Source organism: Bos indicus, chromosome 22, assembly GCF_029378745.1.
Source record: "Bos indicus isolate NIAB-ARS_2022 breed Sahiwal x Tharparkar chromosome 22, NIAB-ARS_B.indTharparkar_mat_pri_1.0, whole genome shotgun sequence".
Lineage (NCBI taxonomy): Eukaryota > Metazoa > Chordata > Mammalia > Artiodactyla > Bovidae > Bos > Bos indicus.
The window spans coordinates 53,760,166-53,786,922 of record NC_091781.1 but is presented as its reverse complement, the minus strand read 5'-3'; the positions used below and the strand labels follow the sequence as shown (position 1 = coordinate 53,786,922).

The window sequence follows — 26,757 nt, the reverse complement described above, 5'->3', positions numbered from 1 at the left end:
TAATTTTTCTTAACAGCATTATTCAACATTCAGAAGCAAAAGGGTCAGAAGGGAATTGGTGGGAAAATATCAGCTTCCCACTCTCATCACCAGGTTCTGTGCTAACCGAGCAGCCTGGCAGACTCCTTCCCAGAAGAGCCTCCCTGCTCAGGAGGATCAGAATTGTACGCCAGTCAGGTTTCCACACCGGAATCACCCATGGGTCCGAGCAGAGGGATTAAGAGATCACAAGCCACGTTGTGTATCCCAAGTAATAGCAGGAAGGACAGACAAAAATCAAAGTTACTAGAACACAAAAAAGCTACAGCAAAGCAGAGGACATCCTGCAGGTAAAACTGTTCTTTAGAGTGTAAGCAGTGGTACACGGCATCAGTTGGATTAGCCAGTGTTAACTATCCTCAGTTGCTTTGTTACTCTTTCTGTGGATGCGATATGAAAGAGGTAACACGTTAATATAGCAGTGTAAACAGTTCTTGCACGAAGCCCTTGGCTGTGTTGATAGCCCTTTATGAGACACTTGATTTTTTGTATCTGTGTGTTGTATAGTTAAGCTGACTCTGAATATATTGAATATTTACTGTAATATTCCTTCATAGGACACTTGCTTCGCTCTTTGTTAGTGCTGCTTCAGTTCTAAGTACATCAAACCCAAGTAGGAAGCTTAACCTCTTCAATATTGGGTTGGAGCCAAAGCCAGTCATAAGCACTGTCTTAGGAGCTGAGTAACTTTTCTAAACATGGAAGGGGTTCCAGGGGGTCCCCCACTGCATGAGCACAACTGTGCTCCCGGGTCCAGATATCTCTTCTCCCCAGTGATTTCCAGATCAGTGTCACACACACACACACACATGCACACACACACCCCTCTCTGATATCCACACCCCTGGGAATTTGGTCCAGTCTTCCCTCTGACTCCTTCTGTCGTGGAAACAGCCTATATTCCTTTCCTGATGCTGCTGCTGTAACAAATTACCACAAACTGGGTCGCTTAGAACAACACAGATTCATTGTTTTACAGTTTCTGAGGTCAGAAGTCCATGAAATAGGTCTCACTGGGATACAAATCAAGATGTTGGCAGAGCTGCCTTCTTTCTGAAGGCACGAGAGGAAAATCTCTTTCCTTGCCTTGTCCAGCTTCTGGAGGCTACTCCCAGCCTTGATTTTGGACCCTTCTCCATCCTCAAAACCAGAGCATCTTGAAATCTCTCTGACTTGCTTCCATTGTCATATCTCCTCAGACTCAGACTCTGACTCTTCTGCCTTCCTCTTTCTCTTATAAGAGCTTTTTTTCATTACTTTGGGCCCATCTGGTTAATCCAGGTTAATCTCCCCATCTCCAAATCCTTCATTAATCAGATGTCTTCCAAGATCCTTTTGCCATGTAGGTGGCACCGGTTGCAAGTGACGTAGGACGTGGACATCTCTGGGGTGTGATTGTTCTGCCTACCACGAGCCTCTTCTCCCCGCTTCAGAGGGTTGTTACGAGGATTAAACTGGTGAATGCTTGTGGAGAGGCTGGATGGTGCCTGGCACAGAGTACATCCTTAATAAGTGCCCATCTGTGCATGCCTGTAGTCACCTAGGGTCATTATTATATTTAAATTGGAAAAACAAAAAGTTAAAAAATCCTGAAGCTTCCTGGCTAATTCTGAGGCAGCCTGCACAAGGAAAGGTATTACAGAATAACAGTGTAGATTGTCTCATGGGTATTCATTTAGAAAGACAGTGTTTTTACTGCTGGTTATTGATTTAAATTTTTTTTGATGCGTTCTTTTAAGTCACTTAAATGACATGATCTAAGGAAAAAAATCATAAATAGAATGTAACATGCACACTGGGTACATTGTTTGAGGACCAGAGTTGTCTCTCATCCAAAGTATTTTTTTCCAGGTAGATTTCCTTTTATTGGATAGCCGTCTTCAAATTGGCTTTAAAACATAAAACATACTGATATAACTATTTTTATAACCCTTTCTATTTCTGGGGTTTATTTCAAAATATAAGCTTTGAAGTTAGCATAAGAAAGTTAATTTGATTAAAAAAAAAACTGCATATAGCATACTTTGTAAAGCATATTTGGCAAAAAAAATAATTCACATATTAATACTTTTCCTCTAATGGCATTGTCATAGCCTTTTAAAAAAAAAAAAAATAAATAAAGATAGCCTTAATCCTTAAATTCAGTTCTGCTGTAAGTATAAATGGACATTTAGGGAGAGTATTTTAGCAGAGCATTACAAAGCAGAGCTGGAGTCTAACTCTTGTTCTTAACAAGCACTGTCCATCAAAATGTTTATTTCCATCGAAGAAGCGAATCTGTTCTTGCTGTCACGGACCAAAAATATTTTCAGCCAAAAATATGAATAGAGACTTCTTCTTGGGAGAACATTAAATATCACCTCTCTGGTTAAAAAAAAAGAAATTCCGTGGATGTAGCTAGTAGAGAGAATAATGATGCCGTGTTCTACTTGGACGTTCTAGGGAACTGTGGAGCGCCACTTAATCTGTGAATTTGTCTTTGACCCTTGATTTCAGCGGCAGCTGCTGCTAGTGTTAATTCACCAGCCTAAGCTACTTAAAGAGACGCGGGGCACAAACAGGCAGCCTCTCCCAGTCTGCCCCCTGGTGTCTTTGGAAGGTAGTGCAAGCAGCAAGCGGTGGCCTTGGGAACTTTCCACCCCCCACCCCCCACCCCATTCTGGACCGAGTCCAAATTCAGGCCCATTCTGGATGGAATAGAGCAAAATCGATTTTGAGAATTAGATCCTTTCATGAGATCTATGTGGTGTTCCTTAATTAAGTGAGCTTTTGTCAAGAAAAAAGCTAATAGTCCTTGAGAAAATCAATACCCTAAAGCATATCTCACCAGCCTTTGGAACCTGAAGCTGCATGGCAGCATACTCAGAAAAGGTCTCCAGTCATACGGAAGGAGAGCTTGAGGAGAAAGAAGCCAGGGAAATGATGGGGAGCAGCCCGAGCCTGACTAGTGGTGCTGTGGCCAGGCAGGAGCCAAAAGCATGCTAATGGAGGATCTACTCTGTTAAGACTGGCAGCTGGTGAAGAGGGTGAGGGCCAGGGAAGCAGGCGGAGAGAGGATCCAGAGGAAGGACAGGATGAGATGAGAAAGGACGAGCTTTGACACAGGAGGCCTGCTGGGGCGGTAGGCACCAGGGTGTCCGTGTCGCAGAAAAGAGGGCTGATAAACTCAAAATCAGGCTGATTCAATGCTATATATCACCATATTTAAAACAGACAGCTAGTGGGAAGTTGCCGTATGACCCATGGAGCTCAGCCAGTGCTCTGTGACAACCTGGAGGGGTAGGCCAGGAGTGGGGTGGGAAGGAGGTTCAAGAGAGAGGGGATATATGTATCCTTATGGCCGATTCACGTTGTTGTATGGCAGAAACCAGCACAACATTGAAAAGCAGTTATCCTCCAATTAAAACTAAGTTTTAAAAGCATCAGAATGAAATTGCCTTGAGAATCCCCAGTGGACCCCATGGTCTTCCACGACTTCAAGAGCTCAACAGCCAAGAAGGGGAGGGGAAGGGGACAAAAATGATGCAGCACCCACAATCTGGAGTCTGTACAAACTGGAATCTGTGAACACGGTCGCTTCTTGCGTAGAATCGTGTTGTGACGTGCATTTCTAAAATGCTTTCTGAAAGCTTCCCACAAATCCCGCAGACCAAAAAAATGTTAACCTTGGCATTTAAGCCTTGATCAACTTGGGGAGGTTCTCTTCTTCAGGATGACGGCTCATTCTGTGATGTTGCCGGATAACTTGTGTTAGAGAAGCAGTGGGCAAATCAGCTAGAGTTCAGTGTTTTTGCAGGTGTTTTACTGATTTCAGTATTGATTTAAAGTTGATTGGAAAATATAGAGATAGGCTGTATTTTGCTAATAAGACTAGTTGACTGTAAGGAGTATGGCGTTGGCCTCGGAGGTGATAGAGACCATAATTAACCAGAGGAGTGACCACAGTCAGTGAAGCTGTCCATTAACTGTATTCTGTGGAGCATGACTGTGCTTGCTTAAAAATCAGGGCATCCATCAAAGTAAGTGTTCAAGATGTGAAAACCCAGGAATGCCAGATGAAAGAAGACAGACCATGGCTTGAAGGGAAGCTGTAGGTTAGAGACCGTTACGTAAGAGAGGAGACCCAGAGAAAGATTTGGAAGTCAGCTCCAGGCCTTCAAGAGGCCATAGATGCTGTGCACCCTGGACCCTACAGGCCCTGAATTTTGACCACCTGTGGCTTTACCACCTGCAGAAAGGCCAACTCTGAACTCTGTAACTCTGTGCTTGAGATGGATCACGGTCCTGAGAAGAAACAAGACTGAGTACTTACAAGAATGCATCTTTTTTTATATTATTATTATTTGGCTGCAGCAGATCTTAGTTGAGGTATGTGGGATCTGGTTTCCTGACCAGAGACTGAACCCAGGCCCCCACTGCATTGGGAGCACAGACTCTTAGCCACTGGACCACCAGGGATGTCCCTTTGATTTGAATGCATCTTTGATTAGAAACTTTATTTCTTTTTGTATTTTTCTTCTCCCCATCAAGACTTTCAGTGGGGGAAGATTGCTTTTGTGTTTTGCTTCTGTTTGTCTTTCATTTGATAGCAGGGTTTTATTATAATGTGTAAACCTCTTAGGAGCACACATCCCTCAGTGCATTTTGTAACTTGGAGTCTGAGGGCTGCCAGGCTGTGTGGGAAATGTTGATGAGAAAATCAAGTCCTGTCCTGTTCTTGCAATCCGCAGGGCTGAGTGTTTGCTTCCTCATGTCTCCTGCGGTTTGCAGTGGGGACAGGAGGCAGCGGTGAAGGCATATAGGGCTTTTGTTCTGTTTCATATTTTGTAGTGTTTTACTTGTGCACTGGTTTTGGGTTTGGGGGGCGCAGGGGGCTCTTGAAGGAGCTGTCCTGGTTACTGAACAGTACTTGGCCCTCTCTTTATATCTTTTAAATGGTATCCTTCCCCTCACCCCTAATACGGGCAGGCAATAATAATAGATAAGTAAGCCACCCTTGGCTTATTCACCTCAAGTTTTTAGGTCTTCAATCATTTGTCCTATATTTTGTCTCTCTCTGTCTATGGATTCAAGGATCTGGGGGACTGTAGAAAGAGGGGAGAAAAATCACTCTATGCATGTCTTTTCCACCCCTCCTCTACGCGTTACATGTTTAAAATTTGCAGTGGGTATATTACTTTTTAATTGTAAAATCACAACCCATAGAAGTTAGCCTCTCCTCCACTCCTCCTTTTTATGTAACTTTTAGATATGTCTTTGGATCAGTCAGGGTCCCAGCAGAAGAAAAGAGGGCCTGCCTGACAGCAGTCACTGAAGAAAACATGATGAAAAGGCAGATTCTGTGCAGAGTTCGGGGAAGCCCACACCCCACCACAAGGGGTGGTCCGGCACCTGTGGCACTAGGAGCAGAAGGAAGCCTTTGCCCACCTCGGGTGGCAGGGGCGACATCGGGGAGCCATTCCTGGAACTGGGAGAGTGGCAGCTGGAGCAGTAGGCGAGGCCAGCCCGTGAGCCACACGGGAAGGAGCTGGTTGAACCCAGTCAGAGGGCAAGGGTCCAGGTTAATGTGGGCACAGGTGACAACTTCCATCACAGAATGTGGTGGAGAGAGGACTGGAGGGCCAAATCGACAATATCCAGCACAACCTCTTATTAGAATCGTTGATTAATATTTTAAAACACAACATATGTGTTCCACTGCCCAAACACGTCTCTGTACTCGTTGCCCTCTCTATACTAAGTAGTGCCTAATGTCATAAAGGAGTGAGTGCAGGGTGGTCCCTGGTCGTCCCAGTGCTGGGGGCCTGGGTTGTATCCCTGGTCAGGGACCTGGATCCCACGTGCCACGACCTAAGATTCTGCACGCCACAACGCCCCACGTGCGGCAACTGAGAGCTGGCACGGCCAGATAAAGAAATGAGTGAAAACAAACGCTTTCTTAAAGGAGTAAATGTAAATGGCAGGGGTGTTTTAAATGAAACTAAAACCAAATTAGAACTCTGTGGAGAGAAACTTCATCCTGGTTAAGACTATAGGTTCTATCAGCCAAAGAAATCTATGGAGAAAGATCTCAGAATATTGCTACCTTTTGGGGGGCCGATGTTGATCGGAAGAAGGCAGAACAGAATTTTCTGGGGTGCTGGGAATGCTGTGTCTTGATGAGTGATGGTGGAAATAGATCGAGCTGTACACTTAAGATTTATTAAAAAAAAAAAAAAAAGATTTATTCACATTACTCTGTGTGTTGTACTCTAATTTAAACAGAAGTTTTTTTTTTTTTTAATCACAAAAATGTTTACAATTCCTAGAGACCTGAGTTCCTACCCTGCTGTCTCTGTTACTTACTGACTGTGTGACCTCAGGCAAGTTATTTAATCTCTCTGTTCTTTAATTTCCTCCTGTGCAACTTAAGGATAGTAATATTCTTACCTCAAAAGGTTGTCGTGAGGATTAGAAGAGCCGACCTTAGGGGAGCATTTGGTACAGCATCTGGCACATGGTAATCACTCAGGAAGTTTTGGCTATTTCTATTAAGAGAAACCTATTGTTTTCCCTAAAATAACCCAATTCTGCTAAGTGCTGGGTATCATTGTTTTCTTCTTTTCTTCTATTTACTAAAATTTCCAATCTGCAGGTCCATCCTTTTATACAAGCAGATTCTGAACTTGAGTTAGTCGCATGCGTACAGCCTCCCTTCCCAGGCCTGTCCTGATAAGGTGAAGGCTCTGGGGCGGTTCACGTTCTTTCTTTTCAGCTTGCCAGTAGCTTCCTTGCCAAACGATGCTCCAAGGAGCTGCCCTTAAGCCTCAGAGCAGAAATACTGCCTTTGTAGCCCCTCTCACATGTGAGGGACCTCCATATGATCCTATTCAATATACTCACCAGATTGCATCATTTTGTTTCATGAATTATAACAGGCCTTGGTTAACTGGGACCCAGTGGACCAAACAGTGCTTGCCAATGAGCAGGTGGATGAACACGGCTGTTCATGGCGTTCTGGAGCAAAGGTGGAACAGAAGTACCTCAGACAATGGTTTATTAAGACAACTGCTTATGCAAAGGTGAGTGTCAGCCTGGAGGCGCCCCAGTAAGGCTTATGTGTGATCAGGTCTTCTGAATATTCGCCTCCCTCTTGGAGGTGAACTCTAGTTAGAGCTGTTAGAGCCATGGGTGTGCGGACAGGAAGCACGTGGGCCTCAGGGTCACTCACACAGAGCACGATGGATTTGGGTCCTTCGGTTGTAAATCAAGAATAGCACCTGAGGTCATCGTAGGCCATTGTTTGCTGACCTTTCAACAAATCACTGTACTGCCACAAAGGCCAAAAAACATTCATCTTTATCTGCAGCTATATCAGCAATAAAACTAGAAAGGAAAAAAGTATTTTCCTCTATGCAGTTCTAGTAAGACCTGCAGAAAGATAGAATGACATTTCTGAGGGTCCAGAGAAGACCACCTAAAGGAGTGAGGAGATGGCGGTCTTCATGCGGGAAGGCCAGGGTGAAAGTGAACCAAGGCAGGAAGCAAAGCTCTGGACTCTAACACTTGTCGTGTCTCCGATTAATAGTGTAAACCAGTGTGAGTCCCTGAAGTTCAGTTTCCTTATCAACAGAAGGAGAGGGTGCGACCAAGTGCTCTTTAAGTTGCCTCTGACTCTTTGTTTTCAGAAGTTCAAGGCAAAACCAACCATTGAAAGGTGGGGCTTGCTTACTAAATCACCAATAGCCTGGGTGAAATAGCTTATTCTGGGCATGCCAGAACCACTCTTGCAAGATATTCTTTGAGCCTACCATGTTTCAGGATATGGAATTGAGCGATCACTTCCTGAAATTCCAGAGAAAAGTGACTAGAACAAATCAGGGGCATGTCCTGTGGCAATTTGATAACCTTTTTATCAGCAGAAGACTGGAGGTCAGCCGGCTCTGAACAGGTAAAGGCACCATGCAGAGTTGTTCTTACTCTGTGGCAGCCACCATACGTGGCATGGTTGTACCTTCCCATCGTAGCCCACGGGTTGCTACATCACGATAGGGTGCTGGACTGAAGTGCACTTTGGGTCGGATCCCATTCTGTACTTTTTATATTGCAAAATAAGCACGTTATAAATAACCTCTGATCACTACAAAAGTTTGCTGAATTAGAACTGCAGTACTCCAGTTCACCATACGAGTGCCATATGGTTATATGACCTCTAGTTCTCTCACTCAAAGACACGTCCTAAATGAAAATGTTCCCCATTTTAATTTATCCAGAATGTAGCATATGGTTTTGGAAAACTACTCTTTAGAACTTGCTAACATAATGCTCCTTTTAAGCACGCTAGTAGTATTGAGAGGCTGAATGGAAGAAAGCTGAGGACATAGCTTTCTATCACAGCCCAGGCAGTGGAGCCCCCACCTGCTGGCAGTTGGGGTGAGTGCATCACCAGGAGGCATGCCAGGGCACCTCAGGGACCTGTCAGATGACTCTAATAGGCATTGGTGGAAAGGCCACCTAATTAGCTCTTTGGTTTGACCTCTGCCTCTAATTGGAAATGTAATAACCTGAGTGGCATTATTCTTTAAATTGTCATCTGTGAATTTTCAACTGTTCAGCAGAAGTGGTTAGTTGCCATGGTGACCTGCCTGCTTCTTGATGAACTCCAGTGAAGAATTAACTGCAAAAGCTGACATTAGAAGTCAGCACTTGGTTTGCCCTGAAAATCAGCAGAGGCGGTGGCGTGGGAGTGGTTAAGCGTGAGCAGATATCTGTGTTCACTGCACATCCTTGACTGAAGGCTACACATGCACAAAGCAAGACTTCATAAGGCCTAATAGAAAATGATTACTGTGGGATTAAGAGGAGAACAGAGCTGTCAGGGGGCTGCACAGTGCTCTGAGACTTGGAGTTATGGTTCAGCCGAAAGTACACAGTTGAGACCCCAGAAAGGCTATATATTACAAATGTTCATGACTCTTTAGGACCAAGGACAAAATCAAAATAGACTCACCTTAATTAAAAATAAGCCCCACAGTTTCAAAAGTAACTTTCAGAACAAAACTCAACACCTTAAAAGGGAAACAGCATAGTTCTGACTCGCTGAAAGGTTGGTTTTATCTGCAATGTCCAGCATGTAGTAAAAAATTACTAGATTTGCAAAGAACCAAGAAATTGTGATCTATAATAAAGGCAGGGAAAGGGAGTCAGCACAAGAGAAATCAGATCAGATCAGATCAGTCGCTCAGTCGTGTCCAACTCTTTGCAACCCCATGAATCGCAGCACGCCAGGCCTCCCTGTCCAACACCAGCTCCCGGAGTTCACTGAGACTCACGTCCATGGCCATCCAGCCATCTCATCCTCTGTCGTCCCCTTCTCCTCCTGCCCCCAATCCCTCCCAGCATCAGAGTCTTTTCCAATGAGTCAACTCTTCCCATGAGGTGCCCAAAGGACTGGAGTTTCAGCTTTAGCATCATTCCTTCCAAAGAAATCCCAGGGCTCATCTCCTTCAGAATGGACTGGTTGGATCTCCTTGCAGTCCAAGGGACTCTCAAGAGTCTTCTCCAACACCACAGTTCAAAAGCATCAATTCTTCGGTGCTCAGCCTTCTTCACAGTCCAACTCTCACATCCATACATGACCACAGGAAAAACCATAGCCTTGACTAGACGAACCTTTGTTGGCAAAGTAATGTCTCTGCTTTTGAATATGCTATCTAGGTTGGTCATAACTTTCCTTCCAAGGAGTAAGCGTCTTTTAATTTCATGGCTGCAGCCACCATCTGCAGTGACTTTGGAGCCCAGAAAAATAAAGTCTGACACTGTTTCCACTGTTTCCCCATCTATTTCCCCTTAAGTGATGGGACTGGATGCCATGATCTTCGTTTTCTGAATGTTGAGCTTTAAGCCAACTTTTTCACATAGATCCTGAGATAAAGGAAAAGATGGTCATAAGGAGTGAACAGATGAGTGGACAGGGGAATCTCTGGAGAGAAATGGAAACATTTTAAAAAAATGGAAATCTAGAACAGAAAAGTATAACATCTGAAATGGAAGATTATTGTTTGAGCTGCAGAGGGATGCGTAAGGGTTAAATAGGCCATAAAGCTGTAAAGGAGCCCCTGTCACTCCATATAGGGAACAAAACAAGTGGTAGTTCTAAAACAGATGCGTATGACACGTTTAAGAAACTGAAATAATGATGGTATAGCTGAAACTAGGAGAGCCAAGAGGAGAAACTCAAGATAGGGCTGGAAAACCTGAAGAAATGGTTAGGGGCCAGATAAGGCAGTGCCTTAAGAAATCCGTACTTTATCATGTGATTCTTAAGAAACCATTAAAGGATTCTAAGGAAAGGAGTAACATGGTCAGATTTGTGTTTTTATAAATTCACCATGGAAAGGGTAAGTGAGGATGCAGAGACACCAGTTAGGAGGTTATTGCCGTGCTCCAGTACTCTTGCCTGGAAAATCCCACGGACGGAGGAGCCTGGTAGGCTGCAGTCCATGGGGTCGCGAAGAGTCGGACACGACTGAGCGACTTCCCTTTCACTTTTCACTTTCGTGCATTGGAGAAGGAAATGGCAGCCTACTCCAGTGTTCTTGCCTGGAGAATCCCAGGGACGGGGGAGCCTGGTGGGCTGCCGTCTATGGGGTCACACAGAGTCGGACACAACTGAAGTGACTTAGCAGCAGCAGCAGCAGGCATGCATAACTTAGATAGTAGTGGGAATAAATGGGTAGGTTAGAAAAATATTCATATGGCAAAGCCTAAGAACTTGGTGATATTGAATGAAAGTATGTAGGAGATGATGTCATGAAGAAAGCCCCTGACCTAGACACAAAGTGAATGATACAGCTACTCACTGGGATAGGGAGTCCTGGAAGAGACACAGTCCTGACCCTTTTGAGTTTGCAGTGACAATGAATCATTTGAGTAGAGATGTAGAAATAAATGATTCTTGGATAAATGGGTCTAAAACTTCAAAGATCAAGTGAGACAGGACATCTACTTTAAAACCTCATATGACAGCTGCTGCTGCTAAGTCGCTTCAGTCGTGTCCGACTCTGTGCGACCCCAGAGACGGCAGCCCACCAGGCTCCCCTGTCCCTGGGATTCTCCAGGCAAGAACAGTGGAGTGGGTTGCCATTTCCTTCTCCACATATGACAGCAATAGTGTTGAATTAGTGATGAGGTCTTGCTATATAGACAAGGATGAGATATTGAGTCAGTAATGCTTTTAGCCTCAAGTAACTGAAAACCCAAGTTATGGCGACTTAATAAATGGGAGATTCCTTCCCAAAGAAGTCCCAGTTGCTGGGCCCAAACTGGGATAGGGCTCTGAGTTGGCATTTCCATGGTTCTCATCAGCCATTCCTTCCTGCCTGTCACCTCATGGTTGCAAGATAGCTTCTGCAGATCAGACATCATGTTTCCATTCAAGACAGACGCAATGTTAGTAACCGGAAAGCAAGACCTTTCCCACAAATGCACAGCCAAATTCCACTGATGTTCTGTTATCCATTATTGTGTCATGTGGCTACACGCAGGCATGGAAGGCTAGGAAAGCAGACTTGAGCTTTTTAGCTTCTGTAGTCAAGATGGTTGGGGGAAGGGAACGGGGAATGGGTGCTGGGATGGCCAAGCTGTGCCCAGCAGTTATCTTTAGAGCTCCGTGTGTACATCTGATTGACCAGCCCTGAGGGCTGCCTCGATGGTGTACAGCTGGTGGTCTGCTTGGGAGCATGGCTGGAGGAGCCCTCTTTTCATTCTCGTAACTTCCAAATTAGAAAGATGATGCCTGATGTGACAATTAAAATATAAAACATCTGAAATATAAAAATCTTCTATCGAGGCTGTTCCGTGATGTATTTGATGTTTCTCCATGTATCCCCCATCCAGTCCTTCCCAGGATTGTTTGCTTTATGAAACATTAAAAGTGATTTCAGCCACTTGTTCTGTGAAGAAAGAAAACTGGCAGTAGGAGTATCTGAAGAGCATGGATTAGTCCTGGCAGAAATGCGTGGGAGGATTGTGGTGGGCAGCACCGCGAGGGGGGAGCAAGGAGGGGAGGGCAGAGTGGAGACTACATGCGGGAAGCAGAGGGGGTTCAGAGCCTGCTGGAACGAGCGCTTCGGTTCCTGACAGCAGGGCGACAATGGGAAGGCGAGACAAGTGGAGAGACGGCTTCCCATTTGACTCTTTCTGACGGATTTGTGGTTTTGACTTCTGCACTCCCTCCTGTAGCCCCCAGAGGCTGCCTCCGCGCAGGTCCTCAGACAAGACGCTGCCTCCGCGGAGGTCCTCAGACAAGATGCTGGGACACTGTACGTGACTCCTCTTTGGCATTAAAGTGGACATGCTCACGCCCTGATGGTGCTCGGTCAACACCCATACCTAATTGATGCTGATGTTCTCTTAAGTTTCCAGGAGTTACCTGTCAACTGCTTAAATACGAACCAAATCTGTGATCACCTCCCACTTCCTGCCTGCTTGCCCCCGATCTGATCAGTGCCCAGGCTTTTCCTTGCACGTTCATCTTATTGAACGTTCACATTATTCTTTGGAGGGTGGGTACCACCTGTTACCCCATTTTACTGATGGGGAAACGGAGGCTCACACTGGTCGTAAAGTAACAGCACTGGGATTCCAGTCCAGGTGCTTACCTTCTTCACCAGCAGTCTGTACCACTTCTCAGGTAATCTGAATTCATTCTTTCTCTCCCAGATGTTACTGAGTGCCTTGCCTAGGTGCTAAAAATACAGGTGAGAAAAGCTGAGGTCCCTGCTCCTTGGGCTTCCCAGGTGGCTCTGTGGTAAAGAATCTGCTTGCCAGTGTAGGAGACGCAGGTTCAATCCCAGGGTCGGGAAGATCCCCCGGAGAAGGCAAGACAACCCACTCCGTTATTCTTGCCTGAAAAATCCCACTGTCGGAGGAGCCTGGCAGGCGGCAGTCCATGGGGTCACAAAGCATCAGGGACCACTGAGCGGCTCAGCACACACTGCTCTTTGGGAGCTCAGGGACTAGCACAGGAGACCACAGACATGAGAGGCCACAGCCCTTGGGATCGTCGTCACACTGCAGGAGAGCAAAGGGGAGCTGAGGAGCCCCCTCTGCCTGGTGGTCAGAGGAGGTACCGCCAGATGGTGTGAAAGCTGTGACGTGCAGCATGTCTGTAAGGGAGTGTTTCGTTGCCATCCAGACGTGCAGGAAACTTCACAAGTCTTTCCAAGTAGAGCTCCTGCTGGCAAGAAGGAGACGGGCAACACCGAACCCTTAGGAGATAAGAGAGGGTGGGCAGTAATAAGCCAGCCCTTTCCCCGCCCGCTTTGTGCCTCTCATCTTGGCTTCACACTGCACTTGGGGGTAAAGTAGAGACACCCAGAGCCCCCTGGTCTTGTCGGCCCCTGCAAAGCGGGAAATTCAGGGTTGGAGTGGTGTGCAGGGGAGGGAGGGGAGCAAGGCTATGACAGGAGCTCTCTTGGGGGATGTGGAGGAGGAGGCTGGAGAGAAAGGCTGCCCCCGAGGAGCAGTGGTATATGGGTACCTGGGTCTAGGCCCTGGCGTCCCTGGCTCCTTAAGAGTCCCCTGAGCTCTGGATTAGGGACCCTGGGGTACCCTTGTTCTGGTCCCAAGGCCTGAAGTTCCCCGTGAAAGCATTTGGCCGTCTCCTGGAAAGTGGGCTGTTGCCTGGCTCTCTGCTCCTGCCCTCAGGTCCTCTTCCAGCCCTAGAACAGAGACTCGGGTCACAGGTGGTGCCTGGAAATGCCTTCTCCGAACAGCACGCAAGTCCTCAGGCGCTGTCACAAGACTTTGCAGAGGGATTGGTCAGTGGGGGTTGGCCCCTCCGCCCCACCCTGCTGCCCAGAAAGATCCTTGGCCCCGATGTCTCCTCCTGTGTGTGCAACCTGGGCCTTCACATGGTGGGCCTGTGCACCGAGGAGATGTTGGCTGAGGAGGGAAAGTTTCTGAGCAGCCAGACGAGCAAGTGAGAACCATTTCACAAGCTGTCGGCTTCTCTGCAGGGCTGTTGTGATAAAAAGCCGTGAGGACACAGGCCGGGGCCAGAGTTAACGATCCTAATGCTGAGGTTTATGTACTGTGAGGGGCAGGGTTAAGCCCGGTGGCTTGAAAGCTGTTACCGCAATCACCCGCGTGTGCTCCGCTGTGGCCAATCCGGGCTGAGTTGGCGGCCTCTTTCCTCCCCGCTTGAAAGAAACAGTTGATCAGCGCCTGCGCAGTAGGGGCTGCTGAGCCCGGACCCCGCTGCGTCGCGCTCAGAGCAGCCTCGGAGCTGGCTTCCTGTCGGAGTGTCCCCCCAGGCCGCGGCTGTCACTTGTTTTGGGAACAGCAGACTCTGCTCCCATCCCAGGATCTGGTTTTGACTCCCTGTCTCACAAAGCTAATTAATTGTTAAATTCTGCTCCTCCTTACATAATATCTCATACTTCCTTCTGTTCTCCGTTTCACCTCCTCTCCGGGATCTTTTCTCTCCTACACCATGAGCCGAACTCTGTTCTTCACCTTCCATCCTAGCCCGTCAGCCCTCCTCAGGGTGATCATTCACTGGTGCCAGGGGGTACAGGGAAGTCCTTCTAGGGTGGGGATGGGAGCAGACAGGTGGAAGAGGGGGACAGAGGCAAAAGGAAAGAGAGTGATTTGAGACTGACCGTGCCCCAGCACTTTGCCGGTGAGCAGGAGGCTGCCGGGGGTGAGTCAGGAGACTTGTCACCACCCCCTCCCCACCCACAGCCCTAGCCAAGGGACCAGGCTCCTCAATACCAGCTGGGGGTGACGGCAGACGTGCTGGGAGGCCTCTGGCCGACTCTTAGCAGGCCTTAGGGATCACTTCTGCCTGGAAGAGCTCATCAGAGTTGGTGCAGGGCTGGGTTCAGAATCCACGCTCTGGATTCAGAAACTGCTGTATTTCATGACAGAATAGGTAGATTTCCTCTCCCTTAGACATAGTGCCTACCTGCTGCCTCGGGAATGTCCCACCATGAGATCAGCTCCAGGGCCACCTCATTTCCTATCCCTGAGTTCTTGCCTGCACCGTGTCCCTCCTATCCACTGAAGACAGCCCGCCTGCACACACACTCCTGTACGAGAATGAACAAGAACTTCTGAAGAAAGGAAACGCACAGTCTCCAGCTTGGCATACATGCTCTGCAAGCAGGAAGGTTTCCTTTATTATTTGTGTTTCGGAGATAGGAGAAATGATTTGTTGTTGTTCAGCAGCTCAGTCACGTCCAACTCTTTGCAGTCCCCATGGACTGCAGCACGCCAGGCTTCCCTGTCCATCACCACCTCCCAGAGCTTGCTCAAACTCATGTCCATTGAGTCGGTGATGCCATCCGACTATCTCCTCCTCTGTCACCCTCTTCTCCTCCTGTCTTCAGTCTTTCCCAGCATCAGGGTCTTTTTTAATGAGTCGGCTCTTCGAATCAGGTGGCCAAGTATTAGAGCTCCAGCTTCAGCATCAGTCCTTCCAGTGAATATTCAGGGTTGATTTCCTTTAGGATTGATTGGTTTGATTTCCATGCAGTCCAAGGGATTCTCAAGAGTCTTCTCCAACACCACAATTCAAAAACATCAATTCTTCGGTGCTCAGCCTTCTTCATGGTCCAACTCTCACATCCATACATGACTACTAGAAAAACCATAGCTTTGACTAGACAGACCTTTGTTGGCAAAGTAATGTCTCTGCTTTTTAATATGCTGTCTAGGTTTGTCTAGGAATGATCACTAGGGGAAAATGGGACAGATACCTTAATAGTGTATTTCTTATTGTATACTGACAATGAAATAAATTATAAATTTGATTAGAAAAAAAAATGAAGACAAAGTAAACATTACATCTTGCTCTTAAACTTCCCTAGTAGCCTTTCTGAACACCCTGGCCGGTCCTTTTGGCAGGTAAAGGTGTCCTTCATTCTCGAGGTGCTAGCCTGGACTCCATTGGAAGAGGAAAGAGATCGAGTAGCACCTCGTTGGGGGCCATCCCTGGAGGGCTAGTGGGTGTCCCAGTGAACCCTTTTAGTTTAGGGAGTCATTGGAATTTAGCACTGGAAGGAAAGCCAAGAGAACATTGTACAGGCTTCTCCACGTTAGGCCTGGTCTCCCAGGCTTTCTCATCCCGGCCCTGACCTGAAAAACATAAAAGCCGGCAAAAACCCCCTCATGCCTGCCTTTACTGCTGCTGGAAATTAGAAAATCAATATGCTGTCTAAACACAAAGGGATAGGGTGTTGCTTCATTTTAAGCAGCTCACATCCTGCCCTCCTCCTGCTCCCCAGGGGAGCTGCTGGCCAGACTGAGGAGTCCCGGAAAATTACCACCTGAGCCCACTTCTCATTTGATACCTGGGGCCCCCAAGCCTAGGAAAGCCAGGACCCAGCTCGAGTGTCCCTGGCCCTGGGCCTGTGCTTGGTCTGCCTGCTCTTGAGCACTAATTCCAGAGCAACCAGGCATCTCCAACAACCAGAGGCAGAGGGCAGTCAGAGGGCGGGTGTTGTGGGAAGGAAGGCGAGTTAAGGAACGTTGCAGGAGGTCCAAGAGAGGGCACAGATGGCAGATAACAGAGGGTGCAGTGGGTTGTGGTTTGCTGGTCTGTTCCTGATGGAATTGGTTTGTTGGCCTCAGAACTGAGCAGTGTTCTATGTCATTCTCTACTCCAACACCCTTTCCTTACCCCAGGGCTTTCTGAACCCAGCCGCCTGGAGAACAGTGAGACTGGACCAGTGGCTTCCCCTGCTATGAAGGAAGTGACAGTCATTAGGAAATACCTACATATCAATATTACATTATTCTGTTCTGTTTTTCAAAGTAAGCATTTTCTTATAGAAAGGGGCCATTTTCCACAGTATCTTTCCATTTCTCTCTCTATTTGCTTACTATTCCAAGGTAACTGACTCTGAGTGTCAGATTTATTCAAAATAGATTTAATCCTTTCTAGAGCTATAACAGAGAGAAGGAAATGGCAACCCACTCCAGTATTCTTGCCTAGAGAATCCCAGGGACAGAGGAGCCTGGTGGGCTGCTGTCCATAAGGTTGCACAGAGTAGGACACGACTGAAGTGACTTAGCTTGTGTGCATGCATTGGAGGAGGAAATGGCAACCCACTCCAGCGTTCTTGCCTGGAGAATCCCAGGGGCAGAGGAGCCTGGTGGGCTGCCGTCTGTGGGGTCGCACAGACTGAAGAGACTTAGCAGCAGCAGCGACAGAGCTATAAGTTGTGAACACTGGTACAATGCAAAAACTCTCGTTTAAAAACAGTGTATAAACAGCATAATTTTAATTATGTAAAAACACATGCACAACAGAGTGAAGTAAGCCAGAAAGAAAAACACCAATACAGTATACTAACACATATATATGGAATTTAGAAAGATGGTAACAATAACCCTGTGTACGAGACAGCAAAAGAGACACTGATGTATAGAACAGTCTTATGGACTCTGTGGGAGAGGGAGAGGGTGGGAAGATTTGGGAGAATGGCATTGGAACATGTATAATATCATGTGTGGAACGAGTTACCAGTCCAGGTTCCATGCACGATACTGGATGCTTGGGGCTGGTGCACTGGGACGACCCAGAGGGATGGTATGGGGAGGGAGGAGGGAGGAGGGTTCAGGATGGGGAACACATGTATACCTGTGGCGGATTCATTTTGATATTTGGCAAAACTAATACAATTTTGTAAAGTTTAAAAATAAAATTAGAAAAAAAAAAAATATGCACAACTACACACACTCATACTGCATTTTATCAGTTCTAACACACGATTGGTTTTAAAGTTTATGCTCCAACTAGAATAAAAAATGCTGTGGATCAAAGACACCATTGATTGTAAGGCCTGCCCAGATTTCAGGAGTTGTGGGGAAAACATGCATCTCAGAGTCAGTAGAAGATGGGATTAATTAGGATGGAAGGATGTAGAGCAAAGATTAAGAGTGATCTCCCTGGATGCTGAAGTTGATTTGGGGTAATGGTTATCCTTTTCCATCCTTTTCTGTCTTTTCTAAACTCCCCATAATGCTTATTGTTATTTTGAAAATTGTAAAAATGCAAAGCAGCCTGATAGCAGGATTAGGTCAGCATTGATCTACACCAAATCTCTAGACCTGAGTGTCTTGGAAAGGGATAGTTTTATGTTCCTGCAAGTTTTAAGTTAACAGGCAGACTTGCAGGATGTCCCCAGAGACATCTGTCCCCATTTTGTTTGTCTTGATCAGACCAATAAAAGCTTTTAAGCCTTGCTCCCAAGACTCCCCTTTCCTGGAACAAAACCACCTTTTCAGGCAAAGGTAGCCTCATGCCACAGGTTGGGCTGAGTCCCATATTCTGTTTGCAGGATAGTGATTTAATTTCTTCCTCCTCCTGAGGGGTACAGTTGTGTGTGTTCTTAGTTGCTCAGTGGTGTCTGACTCTTTCTGACCACACCCCAGACTGTAGCCTGCCCGGCTCCTCTGTCTATGGAATTTTCTAGGCAAGACTACTGGAGTGGGTTACCATTTCCTCTTCCAGAGGATCTTCCCCACCCAGAGATCAAACCCGTGTCTCTTGAGTCTCCTGCATTAGCAGGAGGATTCTTTACCACTGAGCCAACCTAGGAAGCCCAGACTCTTTTATCCTGTGGAGCCAGGGGTAGTGAAGTGATGTGAGCGGTCTCTGGGAATCAGAAGCTGTGTCATGAGACAGGTGGCTTTGTCCTTGAAAGAGTTTGTTCTCCATCACCTGCACTGTGAGGAGCATAGTGGTGACATTTCAGAACCTGTAGTCACCATCTCTTAGAAGTCAGTAGATTTAAATCGTTTTGCTATTGGTTAGCAAATAGCAAAAAAGTGGGTTACTTGAGTCAGAGGAGAACAGAAACATAAACCAAGGCTGATGCATTGCCTGAGCGGATACGTGAATAAGAGGAGATTGGTCAGTCTGGCCGCACCACAGCTTCCTGGTTTCCTTCATCACATCCTTTCCCACTGAGCGGGCACACAGTGATGATACCTGGCGATGATACCCAGGGAGCACTTCTTTCTTTCTAGCTGCTGGGAGACTGTGTCTCTTCCTTCTTTTCGCATGGCTGGGATACACACTGTAAGCATGGGCTGCTTGATGCCTTTCCCTCTTGCCCCTGCTGTTCCGTGAGCCACGTCTTGTCGGCAAGTCATACATCATTTTCAGGGTGCCTTCTCTGGTAGCTCAGTGGTAATGAATCTGCCTACAAGTGCAGGAGACCTTGATTCGATCCCTGGGTTGGGAAGATCCCCTGGAGAAGGGAATGGCAACCCACTCCAATATTCTTGCCTGGAGAATCCCATAGACAGAGGAGTCTGTAGGGGCTACAGTTCAGGTCGGACACGACTGAGCAACAAACGCGTTCACCTTCACATACTTTGCTTAGGCCTGATGGTTTCCTTTCTGGGTTAACAGTACCTTCACTGGAACTGAGACCCTTGGGATAGCACAACTGTATTTGGAAGGGAATGTTTTTCACTGGGATGCTGTAGCAAATGGATTTTGCTAGAAATGCATATTGCACTTCAGAAGAAAGGTTGAAGGAGGACCATCAGAGGGAGGTAAACAAGATAAATGTCATGCCAGAGCTTTTTAATGTATCATCTTCCTGCATGACTTCATGCCAGAGCCAAAGCAGAAGTGCGAGACTTGAAAGTGAAAGAGTTTACTCCTCTAGAATGTTCCAGAGGAAACGTCTAGATTTTTTAAACATCTTACTGGCTTCAGAATTGACTTTTCTTTATTACAACTCAAATATATACTGTATCTTTCAAGTAACTGCACTGAAATGATTCCAAAGACAAAAAGACTCAAGAAATGTTGGTAACAATAATAAGTTTTAGGAAAAAATAGACAAATTATAATTCAAAAATCATTGCTAATCAGATCATACTGATTCAGAAGAAGGCTGAGTGTTAAGCTTTTTTAAAATGTCCATTTTAATTAAATATCATTAAATCCCACTTCAAATCTGTATCTAGCGCTCATAGTTCTGGTTTCTTATCTTTCCCCTTACTGGCTAATAAACCCACTTATTTTAAAAGGTCTGTATTGCTCAGTTTTCCTCAACTTTTTGTTGTTGTTGTTGTTGTTGTGTAGTCACTAAATCCTGTCCAACTCTTTGCAATCCCACGCACTATAGCCCCCCGTGCTTCTCTGTCCTTGGGATTTTCCAAGCAAGAATACTGGAGTGGGTTGCCATTTCCTCCTCCAGGGGGTCTTCCCGACTCAGGGATCGAACATGCTTCTGCTGCATTGGCAGGCAGATTCTTTACAGCTGAGCCACCAGGGAAGCCCAGCCTTTTTTTTTTTTAACAAGGTCTTTAAAATGTGTCATGTGTTTAAACCATGTCTTCTAGAATTCTTGTTTATGGGTTTGATGTACTTTGTTCTTCATGCTTTGGCTCACATCCTGTCTTCTCTTGGGAAGTATGGATTTACTCCTGGCATTATTTCTGCTTCTTTGAAGGAAAAATCAGATTAGTCATGCTAAATCTAAACCTCTTCTCATCCCCAGCATTGTAGTTTCAGTCTTCCTCTTTCTTACCCCTGATTCTGCTTTCTTGTGACTAAAGCCTTTTCGGTTGGGTATGTACTTCAGTGCGTCTCCTGGTGGTCCATGCTCTTAAACATGGGCTCACACTGTAGAGTGCTTTTTCAGCTTCTGAAAGCATCTCCATTCACGTGTTGTGAAGCAGTTGTGGCTGTCTTTTCACTTATCCTATTAAATGATTATGAAGCCCCTTGTAAACCATACTCCTACATATAGCATACATAGAAGTACTTCTGTATATATGCTAAATAATAACCACAGAGAAACTTTACAATTGGGCTTCAACCGAGTATTAAATACGATAATTATTTGTGAAAATTAAGTGAGAAGCCCATTCACCTTGTTCATGTCTAGGTTTTGCATATGGAAGAAGCGGTCTTTTTTTCTTTAATTTACAGGCAGTTGCCTGAAAACTTGAGTGTGATGGTCCCAGAACAGTCAGATTTGGATCATTCATTATTCGGGGATCTGCTGTTGACTTGGTCAAGTGAGCCACTTTTTCATTAATTAAATGAAAGGAGATGAATAAATGAATGGTTTCCAAGTCGTGCCCAAGCCTGGCAAGTGGATGGAGAGGGGAAAGAGGAGATAGCAGAGAACCTCCTAATGGTTCAGCCTTCAACTCTTAGATATTGGGGTCCCTCAGATTTTATATGGAAAAGGATTTCATAGCACTTTAGTAAAGAGTCTCAAAGACTGTTGTTTTCCCAAGTTTTTGGATTCTGTGAACCAGTTAAAAAAAAAAAAAATGTGTTAGTCTCTCAGTCATGTCCAACTCTTTGAAGGCCTCCTCTGTCCATGGAATTCTCCAGGCAAGAATACTGGAGTGAGTTGCCGCTTCCTTCTCCAGAGGATTTTCCCAACCCAGGGATCAAACCCAGGTCCCCTGCCTTGCAGGCAGATTCTTTACCATCTGAGCCCCCAGGGGAATTTAGGTTGGCCAGGGTGGGGAGGGGAGGCACGGCCCATTGGCAAATAGAATGACTTGAGATGAACCCTGTCCCCTGTCACTATAATTGCAAAACACCACAGAAAGGATATACTCTCAACAACACGCCAAACAGGTAAAACCAGTTCTGTGCATTGAAGAACCGCAAATGCTCAGCAGGCTGTTCCTGTTGTGGAGATTTGATGGGGCCCTGGCCTGAGCTGAGGGGGGCTTGTTGAAGGCACCTGCTTGTTGGGCAGGTGCTTTCTGGAGGCCTGTTCCTCAAAAAATCAGTCTTGAATAATGAGTTTATTTTACAGCGGAGACTAAAAAGGGCTTGCTCAGTTGTTCTCCAGAGGGTGGTTTCTTTTCTTTTTCTTCATTTCTTTTGATTTTTAAAAATATTCATAGATTTGGTAAGGATTTAAGCAGGCGTACATTTTTCTCTGCCACAATTAGCATATCAAAACATTCACATTTCATTCTATTTGAATCTTTTGTCCTCATCGAGCTGTGAATATTTTAAGCAAAAGGACTTCCATAGGGTGTATTCTAGCCTTGACAGTTCAATCTGGAAGAAAAACACCATGATAAAGTTTATAAACTGAGGCTCAGTACTGGAGGGAAAGGGACGGGGCAGGAAGGGTGTCAGAAATGGACCCTGTGAGCTCCGAATTGTCTGTGGCAGGAAAGGATGGGGTGGGAGATGGAGCCAACCGTCAGATCATGTCGCATGGGTTTTATCTGATGGAAGCACATCAGATCCCATGAGACCACATGTAGGTTTGCTTGGAAGTTAAATAGAATCTCAGTGATCCTTGGAAAGGAAAAGCCGTGGGTCATTCGGAGTTCATAAAGTCCTAGTTACATGCTTGCTGACATTTAAGATCCCTTAAATGCTGCATAAATTGGAAAGTTTTCTAAAATATACAATTGTATCAGAAGGCTTTTTAATAGTTTATAAACATTATGTCTTATTATTCTAATATTAATATATAATTAATATATTTAAGATTTTAACACTTCTGCTACAGTGATATCAAGACAGTACAGTTTTAGCTAGCATACATCAAGATTGTGAGGGACTTCTCTAGCGGTCCAGTGGCTAAGGCTCCATGCTTCCAGTGCAGGGGTCCCAGGTTCGATCCCTGGTCAGAGAACTAGATCCCACTTGCCACTAGTAAAATCCCACATGCTGCAAGGAAGACTTGAAGATGCCATGTGCCACAACTGAGACCCAGCACATTCAAATAAATAATTATTTCTTTTAAAAAAGAGGTTGAAACTTTTAAAGTCCATTATCAGATAGGAACCTTGATTGAAGCAACCTGAAGTTACTCTGGTTAACTTAAGCCAAAAGAGAATTGATCAGAAGACGATCAGGTTCCTCATAGCTGGATGGGAAGCTGGAGACACAGGCCTGGGCAAGAGTCAGGGAGAACAAGAGCACAGCGGAGATCTTGTCCCGGGAATGGTCTTTCTGAGTCTGCGCCGCCTCTCAGTTCTGCTGTGGCATTTAAACCAGTTGGCCCTGTGCCTCTGGGCCCCCCTCAGTGTTCTGACTGTGCTGAGCCCATGATGGGTTACACTGTTTAACTTCAACAGGGGAGAAGAATAGGGCGGGAAGAACACCCCCTTTCTAGCTTTCATAGTTGGTGATGGGGCCCTGCCGCTCACCCATCTTGTAATTCCCCTCCCTCCCCTCCCCAGGAAGGAGAGACTTCAGATGCTGGACGGCTTAAACAATAAAAGTTCATCGTGCAGTTGGGGAGCAAGTTTCTGAGGAAGGTGAATCGTAGTTAAATGAGGCTTAAGGAATGAGTTTTTGGTCTCACTCAAGGGAGCTCAGTGATGTTGTGCAGATTGTTAGACCTCTGGGAGCCTCTGGGTCCTCATCTTAAGAAAGGGAGTTTTGATCACAACCCCAGCCCTATGACTGTGCAACCAGAGTCTTCTTTCCAGGAAAAAGATACAAATATGAATAGGATAATAGAAGCAGGCAGGTCTGTAAGAAGTGCCTCTTTTACCATAGAGAATGATAAGTTGAAACTATCTGAAATACAGACGCGGGAAAGCTGGATTTAAGGAGCTCTGCTAGAGAGGAGTCACTGCAGAGTGAGCTGCAGGGATGCATGTGGACTTAGGAGTCAGCTGCACCTTGCTGCTCGTGCTCTTTCACAGTTCCGCCCTGTACTTGTGGACTGACTTAGAGGAAATTCCTCAGGCTTGTTTTCTCATCTGTGAGGTGGAGATAATACTCCTTGATAACACTCCTTGACCGTGGTGAAGATTTAAATGAGGTCCCATACGTCAGAGTGCCTGCTGCATAGGAATCGATGTACTAAGGTTACTGCTTCCCTCGCTAGAGGCCTGGGGATCTGGTTCTAGAACATAGTCTTGCTCTCTGAGTCTCCCCCTGGAGGGGAGGGAGTTAAATGGGAATTTAATGAGCATTTGCCCAGTTCAAGTTCACAGTCCCAGGCTCCAGGCCAGGACTCCTGTGGGGTTTAAAGAAAAACCAGAGTTTGGCCTTGCGTTGCTGAGCGCACAGGCCGGCGTCTCCCTGGGCCATGCTCTCTGGGCGCAGCATGAGAGAAGAGTTGTGACCTGTGTGATACCAAACTTAGTACAAAGTCATTGTTTTACTTTTACATTTTTATTATAAAATGAAACACAGATAACCATATAAAACAAATATGTAGTTTATTGAATTATTTTAAAGCAGCTGCCCTTGTAGGTCAAGATAGTGGATCTCGCCAGCACTCTACAAGCCCTCTACATGCCTCATCTCAATGTAACTGCCCCCCGAGCCCCCATAGTCACCACTATCCTGACTTTAAGAATAGTCACATCCTTGCCTTTGTGTCGGAGAAGGCAGTGGCACCCCACTCCAGTACTCTTGCATGGAAAATCCCATGGATGGAGGAGCCTGGTAGGCTGCAGTCCATGGGGTAGCTAAGAGTCGGATACAACTGAGGGGCTTCACTTTCACTTTTCACTTTCATGCATTGGAGAAGGAAATGGCAAGCCACTCCAATGTTCTTGCCTGGAGAATCCCAGGGATGGGGAGCCTGGTGGGCTGCTGTCTATGGGGTCGCACAAGAGTCGGACACGACTGAAGCGACTTAGCAGCAGCAGTAGCAGTACCTTTCTCTATAGTTTATCACCTAGATGTGCCTCCCTGGATAATATAGTTTATTCCTACCCTCGTCTTTTAAATTTGATGATGTCTGCTAAGTGTTTTAATCTGTAGGTTTCCCTCTTTATCCCTTTCTCTTCCTTACAGTTTATCGGTTGAAGGACTGGGCTGTTTGACCCATAGTTTCCTGGGTTTTGCCGACTGGATACTGATCCTGGCACATTTCCACACGTCCCCGTGCCCCCGGACTCCCTGGCACCTTTTTCATTTTTGCTTTTTGGCTGCACTGTGCAGCATGTGGGATACTGGATCTTAGCAATTCCCCATCCAGGATCGAACCGGGGCCGGCTGTATTGGGAGCACGAATCTTAACCACTGGACCACCAGGCAAGTCCCACCTGGCCCTTCTTATGCCACCAAATACAGCGTCTTCTATAAAGGAGCTCCGCGGCCATGTTGTAGTTGAACTGGATGGGAACATGGGATCTTTGGTACATGATTCACTCATAATTGAGATACCTCATATCATCTTCTAATTTCCATGGCAGCTGATTTCTTTTGAAAGAATTTCTAGGAAAGCCTTATTTTAGATGAAGTTTACATCGCAGTTCTTACGAACTGACTCATTTTTATCCCTCATGCATCTTTAGAATGATATATCGAAGATCAAATCCCAGAAATCCCATTAACCTCTGGGTTATGCAAAAATTAGTTGTTCAGTTTTTCAAGTCTGTGGTGTCAGTAACAGAAACTGTGTGTTTCTAATATTTGTTTGGTAGCTTTCTTAAACTGTTACAGGCATATGTAGCTCTGCAAATTCATGTTCCACTTATGTCAGTCAGGAAGGGAAAATATGGAGAAACTATAGTTTATCTGAAAGAATGTGGGAATAGGCTCTTTTAATCAGTAAGTGTTCTCCTTAGCTTAATGTGTTCATACGCACCTTCATGTATGTGGTAGTTTCTAAGGAATTTGTATGCGACTCAATACATATAAACTATATATGAATATAATTTAACATTTCTTCAATGAGTCATGATCTTATACTGCCTTACAGCCATCACTATGGGTGATTTTTAAAAAATGATTTATTATTCTACTTGTTGACCACAGTGGGTCTTTGTTGCTGCACACAGGCTTTCTCTACTTGTGGCAAGCTAGGGGTACTCTTTGACCGAGTCCAGAAGATTGAGATGATAAAGTATAGGTTATTGTGTGTTTTGCTAGAAAATATTACCCAGAATCTTCTCACAAATCCTAGTTATTACCACCTGCCATTCATTCTGTTAACATATACTAGCCTCTGGCTAAGCATGAAGTTTACTTGCATTTTATGAGTACTCAACAATAGAGAAGAAAATCATATTTCTACATACAGTTCATTGTCAAAAAGGTATTAAAATTTCTCACTGAAGAAACAATAGAAAATAAAATTGATGTTAGGGACTCTGGCAATCCTGCTTTTGTGTATGCCCAAACTCTGGCAGTTGGTGATGGACAGGGAGGCCTGGCATGCTGTGGTCCATGGGGTCACAAAGAGTCGGACATGACTGAGCGACTGAACTGAACTGAACTGAAGCCTCCAATGTCTGGATGAGGTCCTGATGCTTAGGGGTGAAGAATTAATACATTCTGGGGGATAAACTAATGAATGAACACATCTCTCATCAGCCTGTAGGTGTCCATAATCCACAGTTTATGCCTCAAAATAAATTTCCAAATCCTGAAGCTTGCAGACTCTCCCAAATAAATGAGAATGCATGGATAGATAAATGACAAATACAGAAAATGCTCTGTGTTGTTTATCACATGATTGAGTAAGAGTCTCTTCACTATAGGTGAAAGAATGCAGTTAGTAAGTCTGGGAGGATCACAACAAACTGGGAAATTTTTCAAGAGATGGGAATATCAGACTGCCTTACCTGCCTCCTGAGAAACCTATATGCAGGTTAAGAAGCAACAGTTAGAACTGGACATGAAACAATGGACTGGTTCCAAATTGGGAAAGGAGTACGTCAAGGCTGTGTATTGTCATCTTGCTTATTTAACTTATATGTAGAATACATCATCCAAAATGCCAGGTTGGATTAACCACAAGATGGAAT

At 45.6% G+C, this 26,757-nt stretch overlaps 1 protein-coding gene across 5 annotated transcripts in view; it reads left to right on the top strand.

Moving 5' to 3' along the window:
• LARS2 (leucyl-tRNA synthetase 2, mitochondrial) overlaps positions 1 to 26,757 on the top strand; it is a 187,145-nt gene that overhangs the window by 100,425 nt on the left and 59,963 nt on the right. For all 5 annotated transcript variants that reach the window (XM_070776820.1, XM_070776821.1, XM_019984796.2 and 2 more), the window contains exon 7: positions 6,957 to 7,100. In XM_070776820.1, the coding sequence (XP_070632921.1) occupies positions 6,957 to 7,100 (144 nt within the window). The remainder of the gene's footprint in view (positions 1 to 6,956; positions 7,101 to 26,757) is intronic.